The sequence below is a fragment of the Haplochromis burtoni genome, unplaced genomic scaffold, assembly GCF_018398535.1.
Source record: "Haplochromis burtoni strain Fernald_Lab_line unplaced genomic scaffold, NCSU_Asbu1 Contig_76, whole genome shotgun sequence".
In the NCBI taxonomy this organism is placed as follows: domain Eukaryota; kingdom Metazoa; phylum Chordata; class Actinopteri; order Cichliformes; family Cichlidae; genus Haplochromis; species Haplochromis burtoni.
This window is the reverse complement of record NW_024582437.1, coordinates 833,572-856,984: the sequence shown is the minus strand read 5'-3', so window position 1 is coordinate 856,984 and position 23,413 is coordinate 833,572. Positions and strand designations below refer to the sequence as shown.

Genomic DNA, 23,413 nt, shown 5'->3' with positions numbered 1-23,413 from the left:
GCTGCTTTTGTTTTATCTCTTCAAGACAATAAGTCACTAAGAGCAGGAAATCACTGGCAGTCTCTTAAATTACTGTGTATGAATAAAGGTAAATATTTGCTCAGGGATCAAAGTCAATAAGAAGGAATGTCTCCACAAAACTTTGTGTACACCTTTAAGAACCGCACCCATATACTGGTTTACTGCTGCAGAGGTTTGTAATGTCTGATCCTGAGCGCTCAGGCACACCACTAAGAACCCATCTAGTAGTCCAAGTGCAAAGAGAGTACTTCCTGTCAGGGTGTGACACACAACACAAAAGAACCTCTGTCCCCACAGTGCAGCCCTGACCAGGAATATCACTCCCTGCTTTTCTGTTTGGAAGATACAGAACAGGGTACATAAAGCTCTAACTCTCTCTCTCTGTGTGTGAGTGTTTTTCCTTGATCTTCTTTGACCTTTGACCTTGACTTTTACTGAAAACAGGAACATTTTCTGTGTGTCTTTGTCTTCCTGTGTTCAGATTACAATAACAGCGGTCACAGTTTGTTATGGTGTTGAGCGGCCTCCCAAATACACAATTATAATTATGCAAGATGCAGTTCTACAAACAGATTTGTTCTTAAGTGGCACCTAGGAGGAGTTCTTTAGAAACCGTGGCTTTCACTAGCTTTTCTGCTGCTAACATAATCCACAAGCAAATTCATGAACAGATAGGTTTCATTTTGTGGTGCAAAGGGCACAGCGCTCTAATTTGCTGTAAACTCTAATATTCTGTAGTCAGATATGAAAACCTGGTCCGGCTGTCTTAGCTAATTATAGGCCAATTTCCAACCTTCCACTTATTTCAAAAACTCTTGAAAGAGCTGTTTTAAAACAGCTGAATGATCATGTGTAGATGAATTGCCTACTTGATGTGTTTCAATACGGTTTCATCATAGCACAGAAACAGCATTGGTAAAGCTTAGGAATAACCTTCCTATGGCCTCTGATGGTAGACTCATCTGTGTGCTTGTCCTGTTGAATCTCATTGCAGTATTCAGTGCTGCCGATCATATTACTGCAGAGAGCAGAACACACTGTTACTATCAAAGGAAATGCGGTGCAATTCTTTGAATCATAAGTATCTGATAGACTCCAGTTTGTTCATGTAAATGATGAGTCTTCTTCACACATGAAAGTTGGTCAGAGAGTACCACAGGGCTCTGTGCTAGGTCAAGCACTTTTTGCTTAATATATGCTTTCCTTAGGCAATCTCAAAAGAAAACACTACATAAATAATGAGGCTCCATCTTATCTTAAAGACCTTATAGTACTGTGTGAGCCCAATAGAGCACATCACTCTCAGTCTGCAGGCTTACTTGTGGCTCCTAGGGTATTTAAAAGTAGCAGAGTCTTCTGTTATCAGACGTCTCTACTGTGGAACCAGCTCCCAGTTTGGATTCTACAGACAGAAAGCCTCTTTACTTTTAAGATTAGGCTTAAAACTTTCTTTTTTGATAAAGCTTATAGTTAGAGCTGGGTCAGGTGACCTCAAACCATCCCTTAGTTACACTGCTATTGGCTCAGACTGCTGCGTGACTTCACGTGGATGCACTGTCAGGCACTGAGCACTTAGTCTCCACTCACCTCTTTTCACTCCCACATGTTTATACACCATTGCAGCATGTCATTATATTTGTCCTTTCTCTCCTTTAGTCTGTGTTTTGACCTTTCTCCCTCTTCATTTTTTTTCCTTTTCTTTTCTCTTCTTGTCTTTCCCCTCAACCCCCAACCAGCCTGAGCAGATGAGCCTCGTTCTTCCTGCTAAAAGGGAGTTTTGCCTTCCCACCATCACAAAGTGCTTGCTTATAGGGGGTTGTTTGATTCTTGGGATTTTTCTCCAGAATACAGTAGGGTGTTTACCTCACAATATAAAGCACCCTGATTTGCGGCTATATAAATAAACCTGAATTGAATCATCAGTCTGAGAGAAGCAGTTCATTACAAGTTTGTCCAGTTTGACGAAGTGGGGCCACGTACATGAACAAGCCTCATAAGGAGAAAAAAAAGAAGCATTATAGTTTAACATTTGCACCTGTACTAACATCTGCCTCATGCAAGCAAGGATGGTTGTTTGAAATATGAGTTGAGCAAATATTTGTGCAGTGTGCACACTTTGCTATTGTAAGCCCACATTTACATCACATCTGATACCGAAAAGCATTTTGCCATAGCTGAACTTTACTTCCACAACACCCAGTGGAAACTGCTGCCAGCCTCTTTTAGTTACTAAAGAGTCAACCACATTTCACCTTGACCATTCAACCAGACTCTGTGTGGACTGACACATAAATATTTGCCTGTGACTAATTTTAGAAACAGTTTGTGTTGAGATGCACTTTGGGGCAGGTTGGTGGGTGAGAGTGCAAAGTCACTTTTCTGACCATTCAACCTTTGAGCCTGTCACGTTTTAAGTGTATGCTGTGTTGCAGATGATCAGTTTGGGGTTCAAAATTCCTGTGTTTCATGTATTTCACATCTATTAACTATACCTTGTCTTATCCTGGACAGGGTAGTTAGGGGCTGGAGCCTATCCAAGCTGACAATGGATAAAATCCTGAGCAGGGTGCCCGGCCAGAAATCAGACCATGATCAAACTCTAAACCCATTTGGAATCACTTAACATGCACGTCTTTGGTATGTGAGACGATGCTGAGAAAACTGACACTCAGAGGCATCGGCTGCACCGCCATGCAGTCCCATTGCATCGGTCTTACTCTCTTTTTATAATACAAATTTTCAATTTGTAGGCTGATTAAAGCAGATTAAAGGATGCAAATGTGAACAAATAAAATTTTCCATCCATTCATTCATCCACCACTTGCCAAACCAGGGTCACCGGGAACACCCTTGATAAGGTTAAAACAGAGAGAGACACAGAATAACCATCAACATACAAGATTTATAGAAACTGACAGTGTCCTTCATGAGCACAAGAATTCTCTGATTCGGGTTTTTTTTTGTACTATTTTTTTCTCAAAATCCAAATTCTTCCTTTTTCCCCCTTCATGTCTCATTTTACTGCTCCTCCCAGCTAATTACCAAAATGATTTACATACTGTGGCTTCAGTGATCTGAGAGAGATGATGAGCGGTAACCCAACTTAACCGTTAAAAAAAAAGTTCCTCTTGAGTGATGTCACATGCACTATGTTTTTCCACTGTCTGTGCAGCCTTCTGCTTAACTTAATATGCTGGGCGTGAGCATGACTATGCAAAATCATTGTGGAACTGTAGGAGTCACTGGCCAGTGGATCAATCTCTTCTCTCAAAATGTAGCTACGGAGTCTGAAAGAGAAGTGAGGACCACACCCAGATACCACGGGCATGGTTAATACAACTATTGCTGTGCATCCTGCTTGGAAAACATCAGGCTTTGTAGTTGTACACGCGTGTGTGATCACCACCCACAGAGACAAACACCCATCATGATCATTAACATTGTCAGGTGTTGTGGGCCACCCAAGTCTCCTCTGCTTCCAGTTTCAGGAGCAGGTGTAATTCTATAACCAGTAGAAGAAGACTGAAAGCTCCTGCTGTAAATCAGAGTGAGTGACAGCGGAGCTTACTCAAAGATCACTCTCTGTCCCTAATGACATGCTGCACTCCCTGCACTCCCTCCTGAGCCACATGCGTATCATCACTCTCCCCTCCAATCCGTCCTCTTTCTCTCTCTCCCTCTCATTACACACATATTTTTCTTGGCTCATTGAGACTTCAACCATATAGTCACAGTGGCGTTGAGACCTCCTCTCATTTTGTCCCATTTGGTTTCCAGATTGTATAATGCAAAGACTAAACAAGCAGAGTTATTTGAGTGGGTTGCTGCATAATGAAGGCAGCAGACGAGCCTGCCAAGTCAACCAGCAGAGCGAGGTCGTCAGCATCCACATTTACCAAAGTACCTCATGAATTACATGGAAGAAAAAGCATGGACGAAATATATAAGTAAAGTGTCAAGCTTTATGGCTTCCTGCACACATATGTGTATCTTTTTGTGTACTTAAACGTAAATAAATGGAGTCACTGATAGATAATAAGAGTCCCATACCTGAGTTGGAACCTCAAATCTCAAAGATTAGATGCTTAGAGGACAGAATTAACTTAAATATAAGTAACAGATGGATCTTTTAAGGGGTAACAAATCTATCCAGCTCTGTTCAGTTTAATTTATATAGCGCTAAGTCACAACAACAGTGGCCTCACTAAATCAAAAGGTGTGGAATTCGACTTGAAGGGTCAAAAAGTGTAAAACTATATCGGTAATCGGTGAATATGTTTGATATATTAAGGTGGAGAAGGAAAAAAACATGTTAATAGCAGCTGCTTATGATATTTTTGTGGCGTTTACACCTCACACTGTAGAATAAGAGCGCTGCAGATGTGGAGACTCACACGCACCACAACAGAAACGCCCCACACTCTGTAGCGACCGCTTGAATTAATTCCTTCACAGTTCTACAGACTGAGGTGCGTTTCATTTTTATTTTTCCCCTCCTCCACCTCCTCCACGCAGACCGGGTTTGCTGGTGAATAGACCACTGACTTCACTCCCGATTCAGCCTTTTAGTTAGATCGCAAGGTCTGGTCCCACCCATATGTGAACAGCTTTTGTCACAAGTGAAAAAAAAAGAAGTCCCTTTCACATTTTCCCCCCTTGCCTCCCTTCCTCCCTCCTCAGTCCTCCCTTCCTACTTCCTTCCCTCCCTCCCTCCTCAGCATCAAGTGCAGTGTGAGCGGAGCGACTTGTCTCTCAGCCTCTTTGAAGGAGCAATGAGGAGAAGGCAGCCCTGCTGATAGCAGAAGGTCTGGGATGCAGTGAAGTCCCGTTTGTTTTCCAGTTCATTTGTGTAGGTCCTGGGAAAACAAACAATAACGTTGCGGATTTGGCAGATCCATCAATCGAATGCGAGCAGGTAGGAAGCGCTATTGTGCACACTTACCCATTATTATTGTGTCCCGATGGGGAACGCGGGGAATGACTGACTTTATTCAGTTTCTTTCTTTCTTTCTTTCTTTCTTTCTTTCTTTAAAACTTATTTACATTTTTAATAGATTTTCTTTTCGCTTTACTCCGACCTGTTGGTGTTTTAAAAGTTGATTTAATTGGATTAGAGTGCAAACACAAACACACACACGGGCTTCAGTAATTTTGAGTATAATTACTATTGTTGTGCGATGTTATTCCCTTAGGGCACACTGAAATACTTTCAGTGCATTCTTAAATAGACACGTTGTCAATTTACTCTCCACGTACAGGTGATGCAGATGTGGAATTACTGAATATGTGCTAAATATGGGATTTAATTGTAGATTTATTTACATTTTAGTGTTGCCAATGAAAACACACGCCTCACATTTTTACTTTGATTTTTTAAACAGGGTTTCAATCGGGCTTTAATGTCAGATTTCTGAATCTTTTATCTCTTTACCACCTGACTGACAGAAGTGGATCTAATATTAAGAAAAAAAAGGCTTCAGTGAATGCTAACGCTTACTGATTTCATTATACACCATTGTGCCACAGCGCCACCCCTTGGTGACGTTTATCTCCCGGGCGCCCCCGATACTTTCCTGTGACTTCTTCCATGGAGGGAGGAAGAGGGCACAGCCTGAAATGAGGGCCTTCTGCTAAGACCGAGAGCCACCATGGCAGCATATCAGTTTCCACTCTCTGTCGAATAATTGCAGGCTTTCTCCTAGATTGTGTGTTTGTGTCTGAGTCTGGCAGCAAGAGTGTGAAGTTAAACACAAAACGAAACGTCATTTTTGTCTTCTCATTTATTGAGAGAGTTTTACAGCTCTTGTGGGCTTGTAGTTTATTGCTGTCTGTTGTAGGGTGGCTAAATGATGGCCAATGGGTACGTTTTATTAGAAGATTTATGGTAAGCTGAAGCCAAAAAGTCCCAACTACAGTTATACTTACTTGAAGGACAGTGTGCTTAATGACAAGTTTATCAGCTGGAGGGTTGACTCCTTGACCAGTGAGGTTCTCTGTCTCAGCTGAGTCTCCTGGGAACTGTACCAAACCAGGCAGCATGCCTTTTTCACAACACATCAGCATCTAATTGAAAGGCAGTGTGTCTTTGGAACCCCCCACGTCCCTTGCCCCATCTTAAAGGTTTGTGTTCCAGCTGGTCTGTCATACTCAGTTTCAACCCTGTATATTTTCACCCCTGACTTCTGTTTAAAATTAACTTTTGGATTTGCACTTTTGTGCCAAATCATTCTCTCTCCTTGCATACGTGTGACTTCATCACCACAGCCACGCTGATGAAACTGCTCTGCAGTGAAGTGACGGTGTGATGAATCTATTAAAATGCACACAAATTGTAATTTTCTTTTTAGGTTTATCAGGGCTGTTGGCAACGTCACAGTCGTACAGTAGAAGCACGAGCCAGCAGGCTGTGTGCAGACTGCACAGTCTCAGTGTTTGATGTCATTCGTGTGCATGCAAAGAGTCGAGTGCAGCTAAGGAAACCAGATACTGTCATTACAGAAAGAGAAGGTTAACCATTGTGGCGAACCTCCAAGCCAATGTCTCAGCCCATTCGGAGGATCAGGGTTCATCTTATCCTTTTCTCTCCCCGCAGCCTCCAGCAAGATTCAGAGGATATAAATCTTTCAACCACACAGCTAATGTAACAGCTCCAGAGACATGTCTGAGGAGCACAAGACTACTTTAAACTGAGTGCCATTGCTTCTAATAAAAATAAAACTGCACCAATTTGCAACCATTTTTGGCAAGCATTTAAATACATAAGTGTGATGTGCTGTCACACTGCTGTACAGCCAACTGTAGTGCTGCAGAACTGCAAGTCTGTCGGACATCTCTAATGTTTTGGGCTATATTGCCTCCCTGTGGCTGTATTGGGACTGTGCATATTGTGATCCAGGGGTCTTAACATTGGACCTTTTCATTCCAGGGAAATCAGAGTGTTCCTATATTCTGAACATACTTAATTATTAGTGTCTGGGGAAAAAAATCCCTGGCAAACAGTACAAAAAGTGATGAGACATTTCACTTCAAAACCACAAACATGAACCTTGGGGTGACCAAAGTTATTGTGGTTCATAATTTGGGGAACCACCAACTTTAAATTGTTATGCTAATTCATGTTGTGGATGTTTAGATATTACAATTAATAAATGGGAAATTTTGACAGTTTGTAGTCCTACATGAAAAGCCAAGGCATTGCCAGTGTCATTATGGTTAAGCATCTGGGAACCATGGATCTCTGCACTAATATTTATGGGAAACCATCCAATAGGTTTCAGCCTTCTTAAGTTGAAGCTTAGGACGACTAGCAGGGAATCGCTAGTCAGTGGAATATGTCCTCCATGCACTACAATGGCATGTAAAAAAAATTGCATGGCAAATGATCTCCTGATATTGAGGTGTTTTAGTCTGAACCAACCAAAATTCATTCTGTCCAATAGTTCTCAGAGGAACAACCTGTTATGATTTGTCATATCAGGATGACTAATGGTCTCTTTTTTTTTAGCGTGTCCATGTCGTGAATGTTTATATATTTCAGGAAAGGGGGGAAATGTTGACAAATTTGTGGTCCTACATGAAAAGCTTGTCATTGCAAGAATCTTTATGGTTCACCCTCTGCGGAACACAGATGACTAAAGATTACACCTACCTTAACCGCCTAAGACCCGAACTCTTACATGGCATGCATTTTTTAATTTCCCTTTGATATTTGGGCTGATTGGGACTTGATGAATATAAAAACAAAGAATTACCAGATTTTTTTGGTCTAATTTTTGTTTCTGAGAAAAATGAGAGCCACATATGAGGATATTCATTTGAAATTTCGATAGAACAGTTGCAATATAATGTCCTCGTAAGTGGATACCAGGCCCTTGTTGAGCAAGATTTAGTATTTTGGTCTAAATGACCCAAAATGTAATGTCCACATATGTGGACGCCAGGTCCTAGGAGGCTAAGTGTCACCCTCACGATGGTGTGAGTGTCTGCTAGAGAAAAACTAAGAGAGTCACCATAGTCAGCAGTGTACATCCTGTTGGGACCACGAATATGTGCAGAGAGTTTTATGGCAATTGTTCTTTTGGTGTTTTGATGTTAGCGAAGGATTAAATGGGCAAGATTTATGGGAATCCATCCAACAGTTCACGCTTGTGGTAATGCTAGCAGGTGACAAAGGAAAAGGCAGGATGTCATCAAAGTCAGTAGGATATATCCTCTATGCCATAAATATATTTATGCCATAAATATATGGCAAATTATGTACTGATGTTGAGCTATTTTAGCATAGAGTTTTAAGAGTGGAGTGAGCAACCATCAATGCTACAATTAGTATCATGTGTGGCTAAAGAAAGTATAATAATAATAATAATAATAATAATAATAATTCCCTCATATGTTCTTATTTTTCAGAGCCAGGCCCAACTTAACAATGGGCCACATACCCTTCTGTGTCCTGGTCTCAGTGACAGTGCTGGCTGTGGTGGCTGTAGCTGCTCTAGATGATGAGTACACCTGGCCGCAGTGGAAAGTTCCTCTGGTGAGGAAAAGACGTACTGTGCCTCTCAGCAGCCCAAGCTTCTCAGCTCATCCACAGCCAGAGCTAAGTGGGACTTGTGGGATCGAGTGCCAGCGTCGCCTTCCTTCACCTTCCCTGGAAGACTTGGAGCAGTTCTTGTCTTACGAGACAGTCTACGAAAATGGCACACGCACGTTTACTTCCATTTCTGTGCAGGGTCTCAACGAGATGACTGCATGGTCCAGAAATGCCTCGTCTAGCTCGCGCCACAAACGAGAGGTGTATGGCACAGATACCCGCTTCACCATCGCTGATAAGCAGTTCTCTACCAAATATCCGTTTTCCACCTCTGTGAAGGTGTCCACAGGCTGTTCTGGGGTTCTGGTATCCCCTAAACATGTGCTGACTGCTGCCCACTGCATCCATGATGGAAAGGATTATCTAGATGGAGTGCAGAAACTACGTGTCGGGATTCTGAAGGAGAAATCCAGGCGAGGGAAAGGAGGCAGAGAGAGAGGAGGACGACGAAAAGGTAGAAGAAGAAAGGGAGACACAGCTCAAGAAGACGGACAGGAAAAGGAGGAGAATGGCGGTAAAGGGAGGGGAAAAGGGAAAAGTAGGAAGAACCGAAATAGGCGAAGCGTGGAATCTGAGAAACCATCATTTAGGTGGACAAGAGTCAAAAAGACCCAGGTTCCTAAGGGTTGGTTCAAAGGCGTGTCGGGTGGACTGGCTGCGGATTACGACTATGCTGTTCTGGAGCTGAAGAAATCCTCAAAAGTCAAGCCCATGGATCTGGGTGTGATCTCCTCAGTCAAGAAGCTTCCTGCTGGGAGGATCCACTTCTCCGGCTTCGATGATGACCGACCTGGTAACTTGGTGTACCGGTTCTGCTCCGTGTCTGAGGAATCCAATGATTTGTTGTACCAATACTGTGATGCCAAACCTGGCTCCAGTGGCTCTGGGGTCTACATCCGCCTCAAAGAACCAGGCAAGAAGAAGTGGAAGAGAAAGATCATTGGAGTTTTCTCCGGTCACCAGTGGGTGGATGTTAATGGGGACGGGACGCAGCAGGATTACAACGTGGCAGTGAGGATAACACCCCTGAAATATGCTCAGATCTGCAACTGGGTCCATGGAGACTCAAGCGCGTGCCAGGTAGCCTAAAAAACACAGGATCCCCCCAACCTACACACTCCTCGTTTTTAATCATCAATCAGGGGCCCAACAACTGCCTTCCTGTGACCTCCTGTGCCTCCCAGTGGCTCCTGCTACACTGGTCCACACACACACACACACACACACACACACACACACACACACACACACACACACACACACACACACACACACACACACAGCCATTCAGACTCTGTGTTGACAAGAGAAACTCGTCAGCGCATCAGAACTGTGGCTCTTCAGCTTTTCTAATTTATTTGCTAAAAAGAAAAAAAACAACTGAGAAAAATCATATATATTATATGTATTTTTCAGATCATTCTGATCTGCTGTTTCTAATTTGACCTTCTTTTTTTTTTAAGATATGACCTCTTTGGAAGGTTGAAAAGTGTGTATATTATATTATCCCTGGTACATTTATTCCCTGTATGAAAAGACTGCACTACAAGTCTTCTCCACTAGTGCGCATCAAGTTTGACAAAAGGCCCAGGAAAAATTATTGTAACTCTTGTTTCGCAATTGAACTATATGGAGATATGGAAATAACTTTTTTATAAACATTTTTAATTGAACATGTTCCACTGTGTGTAGCTATCTTGTTTTTTTGTTTTGTTTTTTCAAACTACCTTTTGAAGACAAATCGTCTGTCTAAATAGAGAAAGGGTCCTTATAGAAAATAGTTTTTTTTTCTCTGTGAGTCTTGCAATCTTTTTCTCTGTTCTTGCAACACAGTGAAATGTGGTTTCATTATTGTGAACATAACTGTGTTGGTGCTTATCCAGAAGATGTGGTGCTAATTTATGAAAAAGTAGAAGGCTTTTAAAAGATGTTTTGTTAGCCACATACTGTAACTATATATTTAATGTGAGGCTACAGATTTGGGTTGCATTAAGATGGATCCGAACAATCCAACAATTTACTTGAGCTGCATATATTTTTCCAAATCTAAAGGATATTAGATTTGCTATAATATGTCGTGTAATGGAAGGTTTTAAATGTGGATTTCTTGGGGGGGGGGGGTTTTTTTTTTTTTAGATTTTCATGTTGCTTATATTCAAAAAGTTCATGAGTATCCTTTTGAAGACCAAATATCTGACATTAAAGATGCAGATTGAAAACTACCAAACATTAAATCAAGTTTACTACCTGTGTGTATATGTGTGTTTTCAATTACGTACATTCAACCACAGTGATCTATAAAATATCTAAACCATTAAACAACACCGTCGGCTTTGAAACCCGCAGCTAGTGATGACATATTCAACCAAGTATAATGTAAAAGCAAACTTTAAAAGTGCTTTCATCTTTTAAATTAAGAAAACCGATCAGTTGCACACAGTTTATTGGATGTTTAATCGATAAAATTTAAATTAAATTACGAAAAACTTCTCCAGAGTAGCTTCATATCAACTGTGAAGTATAGCTTTGGAAATGTGATAGTTTGATGCGACCGTGCAGCTTGATATCATTGATTAAGCTCTGAATTCTGCATCATATGAACCTTTAAACAGGATTACAACCTTAAGCACTTTAGCAAATCTACTGAGACAATAAAAAAGAAGAAACAGAGTGTTATGGGATCAAGATTATAAGCCCAGATGTGAATCACTCTAGTGGGATTTAAAAACTGGCAGCACATGCAAAAAAGTTATTTTTTTCATGGAAGAACAGGGATGAAGAAAATTCTCTCAGATGTATGGGGTTGCACTGGCCTCTCCAGTCAAAGGTAAACTTAGTTTATCCACAGACTAATGTGGAGAACCTTACAGATTAATAGGTTTTTATTGCGTAAATGATTGAAAAAGCTGAAATTTTTTAAACTGAAAATGACACATTTCACATTGGATCTGTTTTCTTGTTTAAAAAACTTGCAGAAAAGTATTCAATTAAATTTGGACACTGTGGAGTTTAGTTTCTGAATGAGTAAAGGAAAAAAAATTTTTTTATCAACATATGGCTTAGAGAAATAAAGTTAAATTAAAAAAAAGACAAAACAATTGAGCAAAAAACAAAAACAAAAAACAGCACAAAAAATGACTTGCTGATATCACTCCATTTCATTCAAATATGGTCACTTCTGGCTAAGACATAAGACAAAAATGCCAGCAAACAAAATACTAACACTGAAGCATTCATGCTCAGAATGAAATCATAATAGTCAGTACAGAATACACATGCTTCGTTCTGCACCCAGACTGTACAACCCCACATCTAGATTGGAATAACTGGGAAGAGACACCGGCCTAGGATGTGTGTTTCTTGATTATTTTGTGATCATTTCAAATTTTGACATACATTTTGACATTTTGACATACACATGTTTTTCAACTCTACTCTTTTAGACCTCTTTGGAGGACAGAGCCACAGCAAAAGACAGTTATAAGAAAAAAACCTATAATGTAGCGTTTTCATGTGGTGAAACTGAAATAAAAGCAGTCATTTTGGAGCCAGACAGTTCAATCCATCATTGAATTTATTGCATCTCAAAGGGCTTACATGCACATGGGGAGGGCCATTGTAAATAAAATAAATTTACAACTAAACAAAAATACAATTTTCATAATTTAGTCATGAAAAATGTTAATAATCTCCCATTATTTTCTCTGAATCACATCTGATTCACACAACCAATCCACTAAGAGGACAACACACAGAGTAAGCTTGATAACTGTCTGTAGTTTACAGCACAGGAGAGGGGGACCGGTGTTAAACAATGTCCAAACATATGCATATGTCAACACTGAAAACATACACATTTCAACGTAAGTAAGCAGGAACAGAAGTGCTTTGGGTAACACGTTCAGAAGGTTCGACAGTGACCTCCTGTGGGTTTCTCTACACACTGTTCCTCATGTGGCCACATACAGAATTACATACAGTTCCACTAAAAATTGGCCGATCGTCAGTACTGATCATATGAAGAACTCAAACGCAGTGTTCAGACAGCAGCAGGATCGGATTTTTTTTCTTCACATTATAACTTGGCCATGTTTGCTCAGTGGGTGCATACTGCTAGATAACACTGAAGTTAAAGGTACCATGTGGAGTTTTCCACTGCTAACAGGAGTAAGGTTTTGATGAGGAGGTGTAAACACTGTACATTTCAAAGGTTTTTCTTTACATGAAGTAAATGCTTCGTATTCATAACCATAATCAACGGATCGGGGATACTTAAACAGCTTTCTTTGGTGTGAAATACTGAATGCAAGCAGAATATCGTATGCAAACTCCATAACGTACCTTTAATCCACACCCAAGTCAGTGATGGGATTTTCTAGTTGTTGCTAGGTTACCATGTTGATTAACTGCTGTTCTTAGAAATGACTCAATATAAATTTCAATCCTTAAATCAACTGGATGTCAGATTGATTAATTTGGGCTGGCTGAACACAGGGTTTGGTATGGCATTGCTATTGAGAAAGTCTGAAAGAAAGAACAGGCACCAGACATTCCCCGTGTGAGAAGTGTCAAAAGCAGACTTACGTAGACAGTTAGACAGGAATAGTCTGAATTTACCTATGTGCTGAAGAAGTACATTTTAAGATATGTCCTGTAATAGCAATACCAGCAAATATCAGTATCAGTATGGAGGATTATTCTAAAACAAAGAGAACATATACAAATGAATAACATAAAACAAAAACACAAAAGAAGAAATGTAGAAAAATAAGCCACCAGTTAAAAACAAGAGAAACAAACAAAAGGATCACTTGCTGGTCTTGTATGACTCAGAAGCCCATAGAAGAGGTTTCTAAATACACAGTATATTAATCATGTAGCGGTAGTCATATTTGCTTCCAAATAGTGTTGAAAGATGATGGTAAATAGAAGGATACTCACACCACTTCTTACAACTTCATGTCTGACTCACATTTATATTTCTCTTCAACACACGTACAGAATAGAGACGAAATCCTCGCCCGGAGAAATCTATGTACATCAAAGAGGACCTTTCTGTAAACAACACACAGCATGTTTCTCAGAAAAATCTCCCGGGGCTTTGTTTGTTTTTCCCACTCTCATCCAATCAGAGCGGGACAAAAGGAGAGCCCCTCCCCCTTTACAAGGAGGTACGGACAAAGAAAGGGGTGGAGACAAATAAGGGGAGGAGCTCAGGACACCAAAGCACATCCATCATTCGACTTAGTACTAGAAATGAATCCGAACACGTACGCCTTCGCTTTCTCGCGCTTAATTTTTTTTTTTTAAGTGATTTTGTTTAGACAAAAGTTTGGTACATCGACATAAGCACACGCTTTTATTTTTTTCTCGTATATTTATATGTAATCCGCTATGGTTCACTTTCACAGTTTGTGCTACAACATCACACAGGAGAAGGGCTGGGCTGGAGTAGGGTGGAGAAAAGAGGCTCTTAATAAGGTTGAATAGCTGAACATCGCTGGCATCCTGAGATGTTGACAGACACCAGGTAAAAAGGTGAGGGGGCTCTCATCCAAAGAGGGAAGCAGCTGGAAGACAGGAAATAGAGAGCATTTTTAATATAAAAGTCATTTTGTTCTGGAGGCAAATGAAAAGGTCTGTACTGGAAGCTGACTGTGATTTTTGTTTTGCAAAGCGATGATCTGAAACCAGCTGATTTTCATGTTTCTTATATTCAAGAAGTTCATGAGTATCCTTTTGAAGACCAAATACCTGACATTAAAGATGCAGATTGAAAACTACCAAACATTAAAATCAAGTTTACTACCTGTGTGTATATGTGTGTTTTCAATTACGTACATTCAACCAAAGCAATCTATAAAATATCTAAACCATTAAACAACACCGTCAGCTTTGAAACCCGCAGCTAGTGATGACATATTTAACCAAGTATAATGTAAAATCAAACTTTAGAAGTGCTTTCATTTTTTAAATTAAGAAAACTGATCAGTTGCACACAGTTTATTAGATGTTTAATCCATAAAATTAAAATTCAATTAGGAAAAACTTCTCCAGAATAGCCTCATATCAACTGTGAAGCATAGCTATGGAAATGTAATAGTTTGATGCGGTTTTGTTGCTTTGTGGACCGTGCAGCTTGATATCATTGATTAAGCTCTGAATTCTGCATCATATGAACCATTAAACAGGATTACAACCTTAATCACACTAGTATTAATCCTAGCTGAAGACGCTCAATTCCACCTGGGTTTTATTTAATCCAAAGCTCATTCTTAGTCATTTTATTTTTGTGGATATAAAAGCACAGAAATAAAATATTTATTTAACTTCAGCTAAAAGCAGAAAAAAAACCCTGAAGATGCTGTATATGGCTTTATTGTTTGTTGATGACTTTTTTAAGCTCTGAACTCAGATTTGCAGTGGCACTGCCAAGTCACATGATTCCAACAAACGTACAACAAGAATTCTTTCATGAGCTCCCACCTGGAGCGTTATAAGAAGTCCTTGAGGTCAAGTTCTGCCAATGGGTCCTTGGGCTTCTTGGGGCTCTGGCTTGCAGGTCCTGGAGAAAGCTGGAGAAACAGGACACACAGATCTTCTTAAATTGACCACAGATATTTTAGATAAGAAGATATAACTAATTAAATTCAAAATTAAGTAACATTTTTTTAGATTGACTCCCAACATGTACTGTAGCTCATTTATGTTGTTTTACATTGTTTTTATGTGCTTTTTAATGCGTTTTTGTAGCACGTTCACAGAGAAGTTTACTGGAGCTTATATACTGTACTTTATGTTGTAGTTTTGCTGTTTGCTAGGACAAAGTCCCACAGCTTTGTAATGGACAAAAAATTGTTTTCTTATTATGATTCTTAATAATATAAGCAATGCTTGTAAGGAATATCTCTATAGATCTATATGAAAACCAGAACTATTAAATTGATACATAAAAGCCAGTATAAATATACATATATATGCACAGATCACGGAACAATTAATTTACTGTCAGACAACCCAATCGATGTGTTTTTAAAAGTTTAGCCCCTGCTAACCAGCTACCTTTAGCCCTTCTCACCTAATGTTTCCATATTAGCAGACTGGTCAAGTTGCTGTTATAGCAGCTCTTTATTTCATTTAGCTATCCTGAGTTTCCCACTTAAACAAGCATGCGAAAATACAGCCTAATTTTGAGGGAAAGACTGTGATGTGTTACCGGTGCTCCTGGTGCAGCGGCTCCAGGTGCAACTCCGGCCACCCCAGTGAAGGGAGGTCTCATCATGGACTGTCCCATCATGGGCTGCATCACAGGAGCTCCAGGCCCTGCTGCAGGAGGCTGGTAAGACAAGGGAAGGACATCAGTCTTGGAGCGATACAATTCCCCAATTCCCAAAAAATGCAATAAGATAGAAAAGCAGGTCAAAGGGGTGTAGTTTTTGGATGTCTGTTTTCAAAAATATGCATTCAGTCAGTTAAACAAAGTTAAGCATAAGGAAAAAAACATTTCTTAGTTTAGAAGCTCTCTACAATCCTCAGAAAAGATTAATTATAAATTAAATTAAGCTTACCATGCCAAAGCCAGGTTGTGCACTCATTGGTGGCACCATGGCTGCACCAGGGGGAGCTGCTCCTGGCACCCCAGGAGCTCCAGGGGTGGCACCGGTCTAAAGAGAACAAACAGGTGAACATGTCACAATAACACATCTTGGTTCAGGAAGTGTCTGCACAGTGGCTGCCTAAGTGACCTGATTTTACTGTCCAGATTAAATGAAAGTACAGATTAAAAGAAATGTAGTTACTGATAAACCCGTGGCAGTACAAACGCACACTTCTAAACTTAGTTTTCAGAAAGGCTGCTTTTCATATAAAGCGTATTCTGATCCTGATGGAATGAATACTGTTCTTACCATGGGGGCTCCCGGTGTAGCCCAGCTTGTGGGGGCTACCTGTGGCATCCAGTTTGCGCCTCCTGTTAGCTTCTTCTCACTCTGTGAGTCCCTAAAGGAGTTTAAATGTAGGATACAAGTCAAGATATATGCAATTAATGTCACTTCAATCTCTGTCTTTTTGGGCCAAATGAGCAAAAAGAAAGAAAGGGTTTGCAAATCTAATGATTAACTAATTTTTATAGAATTCACACACTTACTTTTTCTTTACTCCAAGGTCTGAACAGGAAAAAGAAGGAAGAATGAGTTACCTTTCTATGTAAGAAGACAAATAATAGAGCTCCATACAGGGAAAGCTACAGTTTACCTCCAACCAGGTTGGCCAGCGATGTGTCCAGATCTCCTACAATGGTTTTGGTAGCAGGAGGGGTGGCGGATGGAGCGGCTGCAATACCCCCCATTGCAACAGGAGTTCCCATGCTTCCTGCAGTGCTTCCAGTAGTGCTGCCCCCAGTGCTCTGGGGCGTTACACTAGGCATCAGCAAGTCACCTAATCCATCAAACACTTGATGGTGGGAAGGTGGGATAAAACAACATAGATTACAAACCTGTCAATCCCTACGTTAACGAACACAGAGCAGACAGTATGATGAGTGGGACAATCTGGCTGTGACAGCATAAGTATTCAGTTGTGTATCACATGCACAATGTCTGGTAATACATTTGAGGGCAAAACTGCACCAATTGAACTCACTTGGTCAGCTGCTCAACCAGTTAAGATTGTCACATCTCAGAACTTAAAAACCAGCAACATCTGGAGGACATGTTCTAAACCAGGTGTCATCAAGGCCAGCTGGTTTAATTCCAACTAACAATTACAGAAGTACTGTATTGTTACAAGTTGGCTGTTTGTTGTGGTATATATGCATGTACAATTTTAATTTTATTAACAGCTTCACAGTGTATAAGCAGGCAAGCAGAAGTAACAGCTTTGGCAAAAATTGGATATAACATTTGCTCCAGAAATGCCAGTCCTCTTCAGCTGATTGTTCGGCTACAAATTCTTTGTAATATCTCATATAGACCATGCTCTGAAATTTTGTGAAAGTACAAGTCGATGAGACAGAGAAGTTCACTTCTGTCTGAGGTGAGTTGCTGAGGATATCCTGAACTTTCCTTTCTGCTGTTAGCCAGTGTTAGCAGCTGTTAGCTGCTATTAGCCAGTGTTAGTGAAACTTTCTTTGAAGTGTATCTAACATTGCTGGACTCAGACATTTAGTAAATAAACTCTCATGCAATGTGACAGGGTCATCCATCTGTTTATCAGAGAGAGAAACAGTTGATACTTTGACCTAACATTAGCTGGTACAATGTTAGCTTAACCATCTGCAGTTGCTGTTTAGCTGGCTTGTTCTCAGCTGTCCAGAGACGGGAAAGCCACATTCCTAATCTGCTGTTTTTGCATGTTTTAGAGGCTTGTCTCTTGAGTTTTCACTTCTTTGGTAAAGGAGACCCCTTCTCTTGTTTACCCTTTGACATTCTTTGGATCATGGGTAGTCGACAATGGCAAGAGACATCCAAAACTGGGATTCAAAATCTCATAAAGGTAGGTTAGCAAGGTAAATACTGAACCGTGTAGCAGAGTGGACCAAAAACACATCTACTCAGTAAACGCCATTACCGGAAGTCCCCCAGGAGACCCCTTCTCTGATGAAAAAAAAAAACCCATGTGTACTATCCTTCATATCTCAAGTGTGAAGGTTCAGAAAATTTGCCTCTGTAACACACGAACACCTATGAGTTCTCATCTCTATGGCCAGTCTTGCCACATACATAACATCCTTCGACAAACCACCATCTGCTCCTGTGTATTTTTAATGTATTAATTCTAAGTTTATGAGAATGCATCAAGTTGTTGGAAAATGTAGTTGCAAACAAATCAATATATATTTATGAGTACATTTTTTAAATAAAATAAAATAAAAAAATGACGGACTGTACCTTTAAGCTGGTATAGCCTACCCAAAGAAGCTGCCCATCTGCAAGTCACTTTGCAATCTGCCTCCACCTAGCTCCTCTTTTCCACTTTCTACTGATCTCCCTGCCTCTAGCTTTCCCTGTATGTGTGTGAAAGGGTGGGGAAGTCCTAAAACAGAGCCATACAGCAAAATATAAAAATCTTACAGGTGGAACCATTAATCTTCTTTAGTCTGTAGTGGATCTGAATGAACTGTAACTGCAGGAAGTAGACCATAACCTTTAGTCTTTGACTAATGCTTGCAGTAGGTTTAATCATACGATGCCAATCTATTAGGTTTCATCAGAGTAATGCTTTAAAAAAAAGGAAGGTTTGAAAGATGTCGCTGAAGCCTTGATGGCATGTGGTTACTCCAAGAGGCTAAAATTCAAAAGACTGAAGGGAAACGTAGATGCATTAAGGGTAAGCACCAATCGTGTCTCATGCAGGAGACAACATGCAACTTGGGAACAGCTTTGGTAAAGAAAACAGTAAGGGAGAGTTGTCCAAAGGGCATGCTGTTATCCACCGCAGGGTTTAACTCACCAGTTACAGATTAGAAGAAGCAAGCAATGACCCAGCAGAGTGGAAGGAGGGTGATGAGGGAACAAGATGTGTAAAGCAGAGGAGAAACACAGAAAGAAAGCAAGAAAATAGAAAGAAGGGAGAGTGGAGGGGTGAGTGGGGAGGTGAAGAAAGCACAGCATTTGTGAAAGTTAAAGAAGTAAAATAGAGGAGACTAAGAGAGAAAGACCAGTGCAAAAGAAGCAGCGGTGCTGAGGAATAAAGCAGTCAGCAGGAACAAGAGTTTTATGTCAGACTGTGACCCCAGCACGTCAGCGTCTCATTCATGCAGAAATCAAGCTGTCAGCAGGTAACAATAACTAGGTCAGCTGTTAAGAGCGCTCGGCTTTAATAAAGCAAACCGAGATTAATGCACATCAAGCAAGACCTGTGCAAATATCAACAAAATATTTCATAAAATTCTCTTAACTCACAAGACAATGACATCAATCACTAAAATGAAGCAACATAACAACCACTTACTTGAAGCATCAAAGCCACCAGAGGGTGCTGATGTGGTGGATGGAGGTTCTACTGCTGCTGCTGGAGCTGGAACTATTGGTACTGCTGCCACTACAGCAGGTACTGGTGGAGCTGGCGAAGGAAGCGCGCCCAAGGCATCAAAACCCGTCTCTAGGAGGTCATTCTGCACCAGAGCTGGAGCCAGGGCTGGAGCGGCAGCAGGGGTGAGGGTGGGGGACATTAATCCTGAAGGATATAAACAACAGGACTGTAGAATCATACCGAGTACTGCATCAGCACAGTGAAATAAACAGGAACAGATCATCCCTCCGAAAGGAAAACAGATAAAATATTCATGTTCCAACATATCTTTAGAATTCATAGTATCATAATGTCCCAACAGAGCACTTTGCTGTCAGACTGAAGGCTGACTTGTCATTCACAGTTTCCAAATGTATAATGAGAGACAAAGCCTTCAACTATCAGATTCCTCTCCTGTGGAACAAGCTATTAGTTTATGGTTCAGAAGGCAGATACCAATCTACTTTAAAGATCAGACTTCCAACTTCCCTGTTTCATAAAACTTGGAGTTGACGCTGAATCAGGAAACCCTGAACCATCCCTTAGTTTTGCTGCTGGCCTCAGGCTGCTAGTGGGCTTTCCATGAACGGTCTCCTGTTTACACTAATCCCAACATCTGGTTGCAGGAGATGATTTCCCCTCCCTGAGCCTGGTTCTGGTGGAGGGCTCTTCCTGTTAAAAAAGGAAGCTTTCCTCCCTGCTATAGCCAAGTGCTTGGTCATAGGGATAGATCTCTCACTATTATGGTAGATCTTTACCTTCTGATGTAAAGTGTCTTGAGAAGATTGAACTGATGCTGATAATGATTTAAATAAATACCTTTTTTCTTCCACAGTTACCTGACAAAATTTATTTCTAGATGTTTCAGTTATAAAGGCATTCAGCAGTATTTAACAGCTGAAAGAAGAGAAAAAACTGTGTAATGTTGAAGCGTTGGGGTTGATGAGTTATAACAGTGTATGCTGCCAATACACTCTGCATTAGTCTTATTATGGCGGTTCTGAAAGCAAGACTTTCACTTAAATTGACTATTTCTGTAATGCACTGAAACATTTACTGGGCCAGATCTGCACAGTTTTCTTTTTACAGTGACATACACAGAGCCAAATAAATGCTTGCCAAGTGTCTGGGTATCATCATCTACTTCTAAAGGTTTTGTAGTTTCAATGTAGCTAATGCACAACTGCACCTCCCAGTAGGTTCATCAACTATTCAATAAAGATCTAAATGAGATGGGCAAGACATAGCCATGATGTCATTGGGAGGTCGTGGAGGAAAGACATATTCCAAATGAGTCCTAAGTCACTCTGGAACAGCTGTGCAATTAATTCAACTAGAGCTGCCAAGTCATTACTTTATTGACGACATCTTAATCAGCGTAAGACTCTCCAATCAACCATTTGCCAAAATGAAAAGTTTTTAAAAGACTTTTCAGCACAACTTACTTAAAGTTTTCTGTCCATTCAGTCTTTTGATTCGCATGAAACACTGTGATGGAACTCCAAAGAGTGACAACTAGAAGAGACTCACCTCCCAGCAGGTCGTCTTCAAGTCCTACAGGAGCAGAACTCTGCGTTTCCTCCACAGGGCCCCCGAAAGAGTCTACGGGAGCATCCAGTTATCCACAAGGCAGCATGGAGGGCAGAAAAGGATGAGAGGTCAGCCCTGGTACACAAAATGAGACACAATGAAGGGGTGGGTAGGACACAAAATTATCTTTATAAAAGAAAAAGAAAAAGTGTGAACAAAAAAGGTTAAATTAAATCAGATTTTAAGGCAATCCATCCAAGAATTGTTTTAACAGAAAATACAAGGAAAACATCTGTGTTGGTTCAAGGACACATATAAAACCTGCAGGACACCGGCACTTGAGGCCTGGAGTTCCCCACCCCTGACATAGAGAAATAATTGCTCTAGGATACCCCCCCCAATTAAAAAACCCAAAACAAAACAAACCCACAAAAGACAAACAAACAAAAGAAAGATACGGAAGAGTCAAATAATACGAGGCACAAAGTACATCAACATCAATTATATGTCACATTTTATTGTAGAAGTGATATACCAGTGTGGGATGTCAAGTCAGTACTTAAATAACATCTATTGAGTGAGCCTACATATGCTTTATGGTATCAGGACACTGATGCTTACCAAATGTGAGTGTATTTGAGACATTAATAAAGTGGGTTTACACTTTATTAACTCTAACAAACTCTACAACTCTTAACAAATCTCTCGCAAATCGTATATATCTGTCAGTTGGTGTTGTATGTACAGTACCCAACAGGTCAATGACAGGCTCTGGCTCTGCTTTAGGTGGAGATGAGGTCCCTGCCGCAGGAACAGAAGCAGGAGCCGGGGCAGCGGCAGGGGTAGGAGCAGGAGATGAAAACGAATCTGGACAGAAGAGATAGAAAAAGAGATTTAATTAAATCAGTTTTATTAATCACTGCTTCAGTTCCAGTGACAGACTCCTCTGCTCATGTAGGGTTTTTTTCCCTGCCTGTTCTAAAAAGACTAAAGCAGACATGCAGAGAAGAAGAAGCAGAAGGAGGAAGCAAGCATCCCTGCATCTTAACTCTGTATCCACATCCTTGAAGCGTGCATCCTTTGGAAGTAGAGGTCTGGTCTGCATGTGCATGCAGACCCCAGTACCATGCAAAAACTTGTCTGGCTGCACCCCTCATAAAAAAGGAAGGGAAACAGTGATGCAGTAAAGGTAAAGCAGCTTGACTCACCCGTCACAATGTCTCCAGCCGGAGCCGGCTCGGGCAAAGGAGAGGGCCCGCGTGAAACAGCAGGAAGGTCTAATTTACCAACGCAAGCAAGAGGCAGAATACGAGAAAGAAGAAAACCATGGAGGTTGGGCAAAAAAAAAAAAAAAGCATTAGCGTGGCAGGTAGAAAGATAAAGCATAGAAAGAAAGCAGCCACAACGATTATCCGGTAATTGACGAGTGGGATGCATGCACAGTTGTCACATACCACTATGGGGGGACAAACCAAGAGGTGAGGAAAAAGAACAGCTGACAGAGGAGTGGACATATAGAAACCAGAGGAGATGAAGAGGTTCCATAGACAGAGAAATGGATATCAACTCCTGTACCTGCACCAAAAAGGTCTACGCTAGGAGTGGTAGCAGCTTTGGATTCAGTGGTAGGGCTTTGCTCAGGCATAGAATCAAACATATCTACGAACAAGGACACACAATCATATGTACATTCAGAGTCCAAAGTCCAGTGCATACAAAATGGATTCAGAAGAGAGATGAGGGGAAAGCAGAGAGAGCAGATATTTTGATTATTAAATGGATAAGTTGCTGTGTATCTATCCAGTGCAATGCAGAATGAGAGTTAAAAGGGAAATATTGCCAAAGTTAAGCATGAAGACAAACTTACATATTTTCTATATAATAATCACTACAATCTGCCATGTTCAAAATTCAAGAGCTAAGAGATAAGAAGACTAACGGGAGAGGTTTTCAAAACCTGGCATTTCCTTTGCCTTCCAATAAAACATATATAAACATACTTTCATTTAGAAAATCCTGTTTGTAGCTGTGTGGCATTCTGAGCTAAACAGTAATGTTGGCATGACAATATTCTGATATCTGGCTTCTTCAGTTAATTTCATGTTAGCATGTTAGTATGCTAATAATTAGCAACAAACAAAAACTCCGAAGAGGACTGTCATTTACCTTTGTACATTTGCTACATTTGTTGGATAAAACAAAATGTGTTTGATCCCTTCTGATGCTAAACAAATATATATATATATATTAGTATCAAACTAC

At 40.6% G+C, this 23,413-nt stretch overlaps 2 protein-coding genes across 11 annotated transcripts in view; one reads left to right on the top strand and one right to left on the bottom strand.

Annotated features, from left to right (window-relative positions):
- The first annotated feature begins 4,600 nt into the window (after positions 1-4,600).
- On the top strand, positions 4,601-12,103 carry prss35 (serine protease 35). The gene is made up of 2 exons (XM_005924290.3): positions 4,601-4,936; positions 8,428-12,103. Exon 2 carries the CDS (start codon positions 8,447-8,449, stop codon positions 9,698-9,700), a length of 1,254 nt encoding a protein of 417 aa, XP_005924352.1. The 5' UTR covers positions 4,601-4,936; positions 8,428-8,446; the 3' UTR covers positions 9,701-12,103.
- A 64-nt stretch (positions 12,104-12,167) lies between these two features.
- The window catches only part of snap91a (synaptosome associated protein 91a), an 84,612-nt gene continuing 73,366 nt past the window's right edge, over positions 12,168-23,413 (bottom strand). For 6 of the 10 annotated variants that reach the window (XM_014334232.2, XM_014334231.2, XM_014334230.2 and 3 more), the window contains 12 exons: positions 22,727-22,810; positions 22,360-22,428; positions 21,902-22,018; positions 21,152-21,223; positions 19,562-19,786; positions 16,865-17,062; positions 16,758-16,776; positions 16,519-16,609; positions 16,180-16,275; positions 15,828-15,947; positions 15,098-15,186; positions 12,168-14,181 (listed from right to left, as the gene is read on the bottom strand). In XM_014334232.2, coding sequence (XP_014189718.1) covers positions 15,106-15,186; positions 15,828-15,947; positions 16,180-16,275; positions 16,519-16,609; positions 16,758-16,776; positions 16,865-17,062; positions 19,562-19,786; positions 21,152-21,223; positions 21,902-22,018; positions 22,360-22,428; positions 22,727-22,810 — 1,172 coding nt within the window. In that variant the 3' untranslated portion in view covers positions 12,168-14,181; positions 15,098-15,105. The remainder of the gene's footprint in view (positions 14,182-15,097; positions 15,187-15,827; positions 15,948-16,179; positions 16,276-16,518; positions 16,610-16,757; positions 16,777-16,864; positions 17,063-19,561; positions 19,787-21,151; positions 21,224-21,901; positions 22,019-22,359; positions 22,429-22,726; positions 22,811-23,413) is intronic. The other 4 variants (XM_005924292.2, XM_014334233.2, XM_014334234.2 and 1 more) reach the window with 4 other exon arrangements.